Source organism: Trichechus manatus, unplaced genomic scaffold (assembly GCF_000243295.1).
Source record: "Trichechus manatus latirostris isolate Lorelei unplaced genomic scaffold, TriManLat1.0 scaffold00122, whole genome shotgun sequence".
In the NCBI taxonomy this organism is placed as follows: Eukaryota; Metazoa; Chordata; class Mammalia; order Sirenia; family Trichechidae; genus Trichechus; species Trichechus manatus.
In genome coordinates, this window is record NW_004444058.1 from 4184934 (window position 1) to 4191364 (window position 6431).

Genomic DNA, 6431 nt, shown 5'->3' on the forward strand with positions numbered 1-6431 from the left:
CTGGCCATTCCACTTCCTGTTTCCATTGGGTTCCCTTGGCAATTCCTAGGTCTAGCGTTTTCATACGGATTCCCTAGGAATCTTACCACTAGATAAGAAAAGGAGTTCACTAGCTTTTGTTTTGTTTTGTTTTAGAAGCTCAGTTTTATTTTCTGCAGTGACAAACTTTTAAGCAGCAACAAGGAGACAAAACAAGTGGGCCAAGAACACCCAAGGGCCAACACAGGCAAACAATTAGGCCCCCAAACTAAAGTGGCAACTACTCCAGGAATCAATGTCCAGGCAAGGATGCACTGCCTAGGAGGAGACACAAGCTTAGGCTTCAGTCCCCTTCTCTCGGCCTAGGCTTAGTGGTAAACAGGTGGCCCAAAGCGCTGCATGGTCTGCACCACCAGGGAAAACTGGTTGAGAAAGCTGATGATGGAAATACAGAGGAGACGAAGCTGATGGTCATGGTGAGCTTCTCATAAACTGCTCCACAGTGGGGCTCAGTATCTAGGGCCAGGGACCCATGGGTGATCTCTGTCTCCAGGGGAGACAGGAAAGGCAGGCTTAGGGAGAATTCATGCAGTCGGCTTCCTGGACCTCTGGCCTCGCATGCCCAAATGACCTGGGGAACATCATTGGCTCTAGTGCCTGCCGGGTCCATGCCTCCAGAGCCACCCTCACTAGCTTTGATGAGTGGCAGCCTCCAGGCTCCAGGGGCACCTGTGGCCCCTGAGGCTCCTAGGGTGTAGGACACATGCACACTGCTGGAGGTGGAGGGCTCTGAAGTTTGGAGTCTGACATCCTGGCAGAGGGGGCCTCAATTCCAGACTGATAACATTCACAAATCATTCATAAAGGAGGGTGAGGGAAGTAAATGAAGTAACCTATGTACGCTGTAAAATGTTGCAAGATTTATTATAAAAAAGATAAGGCTATACATGAAATAGCAAAATACTCAGAAAATCTTTGGCAAATGAGATAAAATTTCTTGCCTTACTGGTCCCTAGTCCTATAAAAGAAATAAATGAGAAAGTGATCAGCAAAAGGGCCCAATTAGAAGAAGTGGAAGTGTCCTTTCTCCAGGAAGAACACAGGATGCAGATGAACATCAGGGGCCATTCAAGGCGACCAAATATCCTCACAGTGGTCTCCAGTTGGCCTGAGCTGGCCAGAACTAAGACACTGCATTCCAAAGCCCCCAAATCCCTCTGCCATCTATGCACCCAGAAGCAAGAATGATGAACCGTTCAATATCCCAAGATCATTCAGCTATAATGACAAAATTCTGCATGAATATTTGGAACTGCCTTCCTAATAATGCAGAATTAAGGAGAATAGGTATGTTTTCCTTTTTTAAACTCACTTATGGTGATGCAACAGGTAACAGGGCCTCATATTTGAGATGAAAAATTATTTCTTGCTGGACAGTTGAGCTAAACTCCAGGGGCTATGAGGGGATGGCAGGTGTGTTGTGAGGGGGCAGAGCTGCAAGACCCTTCCACATTCAACTGATCAGGAGTGACAATCTTTTTCCCCTCCTGGGCTGATAATCTACCAGGCTGTAGAGCTTACTATAAGGAAAAGGCCCACCCATGCTGTATTTTCTGCAGAGTGGACTGAAGACTCTGTTGTAAGGAGTTGGTAGAATTTTAGGGCCTTGAGTTCATCTAAAGGCTAGATCTAAAGAAGTGGGGGAGATTTATGGTTTCCAAACCCTCAAAATAAAAGCCCCAGAGGTCTTCCTACCTCAGAAAGAAGTCAGGAACCAGAAGCCAGGTACCTAACAGATATGTTAAGATTATCAAACATGGAGACTGAAGAAACACCGGAAAGCATCGCCCCCGGATTCTTTATCAGCCCAGAACTAAAACAATTTCTGAGGCCAACTCTTCAGACAGGGATTGGACTGGACTGCGGGACATAAAATGATACTCGTGAAGAGTGTGCTTCTTAGCTCAAGTAGCTACATGAGACTAAATGGGCAGCTTCTGTCCGGAGGTGAGATGAGAAGGCAGAGAGGGTCAGGAGCTGGTTGAATGGACATGTGAAATCAGGGGTGGAAACGAGCAGTGTGCTGTCACAGTATAGCGAGAGCAATTAGGATCACATAACAATTATGTATAAATTTTTGTATAAGAGACTAACTTGAAATGTAAACTTTCACTTAAACTACAACAATAAACAAACAAAAAAGATTATCAAGAATGTATAATTCACCCATGAAATTTCTTAGCCTTAAAACAAAAAGAGCTGTTTTTGGGGATGTAAGGAAGGGGTGACTGACTACATTCTATTCTAAAGCCTATTAGTTGAGACTAGAAGCTCAAGAGACTGCATGACTCCATGGACCAAAGGAACACATGTGACTCCACACATGTAATAGTAGTAGCAGCATCAGAACCTGTCTAAATTCATGCAGGGGAGGAGAAAGAAAAACCAGCAGCCCAAAGCTGATCCCTACGAGGTGGAGGTCAGACGTACCTCCACTCTCCAATACCAGTTGTCCCTCCCATGGCACTCTCTACTTCTCTGCTGGGTTCAACAATTCATTGCAGTGGCCACACATAACTCACAGATCATATTCACGATTATGGGGTTTATTAGGGAAGTAACAGGTTATACAATTCAGAATCACGACCAACTTGAAGTAACAGGAACAACTCAGGATACAGTTCTTCAATCAAGACAGCTTCTCGGCTCTGCCCCCAGGCAGGCATCTGCTGCTAGGCCCTGCTTGGGCCTGGCCTCTGGCCTGTTGGACAAGTGTTACGGCTCTCTAGCTCTGCTGGTAAGTGCCTAGAGGCACCCCACTCCACCAGGAAGCCTCCTGCCTGAAGGCACTCAGCTCTCTTGCTCTGTGGGTCTATAAGCCCTCTGCAGCCATCTGTCGGCCTTGTGCCACTGCCATCTCCAGTGTTACAGGTGTCTCTTGGGTCTAGGAGGTTCTCAGTGCAGGGACCCTGGGTCCAAAGGATGTGTTCTGCTCCCAGTTCTTCTTCTTGATGGTAGTGAGGTCCCCTCTAAACCTACGGGATTGGCTCTTTTTAAGCCTACTGGGATGGCAAAACTGATTGATCCCCTTGATGGGCCACAGGCCCACCTTATATCCATATCCCAGCCAATCCCAGAAAGAGTTTTACATACCTTATTTGCTAGTCCCACTCAAGCATTTTGTAGGAGTTACAAGACCACGGCCAGAAAGGCCATAAAAAAAAAAAACCTATTGCCCTGCAAACACGCGAAGAGCTCTGCCTTTGTGTGGTGAGGCAGGTTCCTGGGTGTGAAGGGTTCATCTTGCCCCTCCCTTAGCTGCTATGAATCCTTCCACAGTCTCCTCAGTTCCACAAAACTTTCCTGAGTACTTGGTGCCAGGCATTGTATGTGGCCCAGGGAATACAAAGGGATAGTGCACCAAGTCCTGCTCTAAGATTAGTCTAATAGAAAAACAGGTCAACAGACTGAGCATCACAGAGGGGCACCCTGCCCTGGCCCAGTTAGATAGGGTTGGCATACCCTCTTTTGTGTTAGGTCTGACCTCTACGCAGCACACTCCTCTAATATGGTAACTATTGACATATTAGTCTCACACATACACTCTCTACTTCTCAAGTGGATGGCTTTAACAAACAGAGATTTATTCTCTCACAGTTTAGGAGGTCAGAAGTTCAAATTCAGGGTGCCAGCTCCAGAGGAAGGCTTTCTTTCTTTGTCAGCTCTGGAGGAAGGTCCTTGTCATCAGTCTTCTAGGAGCTTCTTGGCACAGGGACCCCGGGTCCAAACGATGCGTGCGCTCCTGCCTCTTGTTGCTTGTTGGTAATGAGGTCCTCATCTCTCTGTTTGCTTCTTTTATATCTCAAAAGAGATTGACTTAAGACACAACCTAATCCTGCAGACTGAATCCTGCTTCATTAACATAACTGCATCTAATCCTGCCTCATTAACATCAGAGAGGTAGGATTTACAACACATAGGAAAATCACATTAGATGACAAGATGGTGGACAATCACACAATACTGGGAATCATGGCCTAGCCAAGCTGACCCACAGTTTTGGAGGAACACAATTCATGACAGGCTCTGTGGCAAAGTTGGTGGTGAGGGCAGAACCTGCTGCTAGAAGTGCAGCTAAGTTAAGAGCTGAACAAAACTGCTACGCTGGCTATGAGCTGAGTCAGTTAGCAGTGGAGATGCTGATGGCAGGAAGGTCAAAGGCAGAGAGGTCTGTCCTGAGGGGGCCAAGAGGAGGCCTGTCCTGAGGGGGCCCAGAGGAGGCCCGGAAGGCTGAGGGGGCATGCATGGCAGAGAGAAGGGCCTGCTTGCTTGCATGGCCAAAGAGAAGCTGAGAGAGCTGTCCTGCACTGAAGAAACGAGAGCTATGCTCTCCACTTCAGGAGAGTCTTCCATACTTTGTCTACTTGTTTCCTGATTCTGATCCCGAGTTGTACCCTCTTACTTCCTTAATAAACCACTTAACTGGAAGTATGGTCTGTGAGTTCTGTGTGACCATTGCAATGAATTATGAAACCCAGCAGAGAAGCAGAGAGTGCCGTGGGGAGGACAGCTGGTGTCAGAATTGGCAAAAAGGTTGGAAAGTGGAGGTATGTCTGACCTCCACTCATAGGAATCAGCTTTGGGCTGAAAATGGTCATTATCCCCCCTTAAGTTAGATGGTTCTGATGCTACTACTAGCCATCTTGGTTTCCCAAGCATCTAGCACAATGCTCCAAAAAGTAGAATGAGAACAGTGTGGTGGTGGGTGCAGGGTCCCTAGCTTCCCAGGTAGAGGCTATGAAACTGTAAAAAGAGTCAACATTCTACAAGAAGCCAAGGAAAGAAAGTTTGAAGAACAAATGCATTCCTTATCCACTTTTTACTTTGCCTTCTCCTCCTTGGGCCTGTTGCTTACCTGGCTTTGTAACCCCTCTTTGATGTCCTCTAGTGACTGCACAGTCCATACCACCAGATGCCCTGGTCCTACCCCGAGGGACCATCCCCACCCTAAAACAGGCTCAGTAAAATAAGGCCTCACCCTCCAAAAGGACTTTAGTCCTTTCCTGCCTTCTAATAATTCGAGCAGACTCCAAGCATGACGAGGTGACTTGTGACACAGATTCTGCCCTTCCTGGAGGGTGGCTGGCTGACAAGTGGTGGGTGGAGGCTAAGAGGAACAACAACACCAAAAAAAAAAAAACCATTGCTGTCTAGTCGATTCCAACTCACAGCGACAGTACAGGACAGAGTAGAACTGCCCCATAGCGCTTCCAAGCAGCGGCAGGTAGATTCAGAACTGCTGCTGTTTTGGCTAGCAGCCGTAGCTCTTAACCACTGCGCTACCAGGGCTCCTAAGGGGAACAAGTCGTCTTAAAACCTCTTCAATTTTTCCACTGCAACTCAAATAAAATCAAACTTCTTTCTGGACCTGTGGGCCCAGGTGATCCAGTTCCAGCCACTTTCCAAACTCAACTCAGAATTCCCAACTCTAGTTCTAGCTTTATTTTGCTCTCCCACCTCAGGGCCTTGGGAGGTGCTGTGCCCACTCCATGCCTGCTCTTCTCCACCTGGCTTCCCGTAGCTCTTCCTGACCACGGTCCCTTTCCTTGTAGCATTTATCACAATTTAGAGCTATTTTTTTCTTACTTTCTCTCCCCCAAACCACAAGCTTGAGAGCAGGGACTATGTCAGCACCCAGCTCAGTGCCCAACACAGAGAAGGTGTTAATAAATACTTGCTGAATTAATTAATTAAAAAATAGAAAGTTCCTGATGGTCCCCACACCAAGTCACCACATCTCAACTCTTCAGTGGAGACATTCCCGAGCCCCTTTCCCCAGTGCTCTCTCTTCATAGAAATCTCCCCTCAAAACTTCCCACCTTCATAAATCCCATTAACCATTCAGTCGTTCATCCTTCAAAAATCCAGCCTGCACCCAAATCTCAGCCCTTACAACCTCCTAACACTCCTCTTACCCCTTTACATTCCATAAACCATCTTTCACCATAAACCTTCCAATCCATAAACGCTCCTTAAGCGCACCACTGTCGCCCCAGGAGCCGCCTTCAATTCTACAAGCAAATCCTCTTTCCAATCTCACCTCCGTCTAAACTCCTAAAAGCCTTTAAGCCCATTGCTTGGCCCCATAAGCTAACCCTAACCCTTCCATTTTAACCCAGGAATCCCTTCGCCCTCAGAACCCTCTTTGGCTCCCTCCACTTTCCCCGCCCCAGATTCCCCCCAAGCCCTCATCTACCAGCCGCTCCTCTCGGCCTAGCCCCTCACTTCGGCCTGGCCCCCGCCCCAGTCGCCCGCGACACCCTCCCGAGCCCACGCAGCACCTGGCCTGCGCCTCGTCCAGGTTCTGGTCGGAGATGGCCATGATATGCTGCAGGACGTCGCCCGTGGCAGGGCCAGGCTGTGGCCCGGGCAGCGCGTGGCGCGGCGCGGCG

The 6431-nt window shown here is 48.1% G+C and overlaps 1 protein-coding gene across 1 annotated transcript in view; it reads right to left on the reverse strand.

The window, feature by feature from the left end:
- The window catches only part of PBX4 (PBX homeobox 4), a 52833-nt gene that overhangs the window by 45957 nt on the left and 445 nt on the right, over nucleotides 1–6431 (reverse strand). Inside the window, 1 exon segment of the mRNA XM_023738790.1 lies at nucleotides 6321–6431. Coding sequence (XP_023594558.1) covers nucleotides 6321–6431 — 111 coding nt within the window.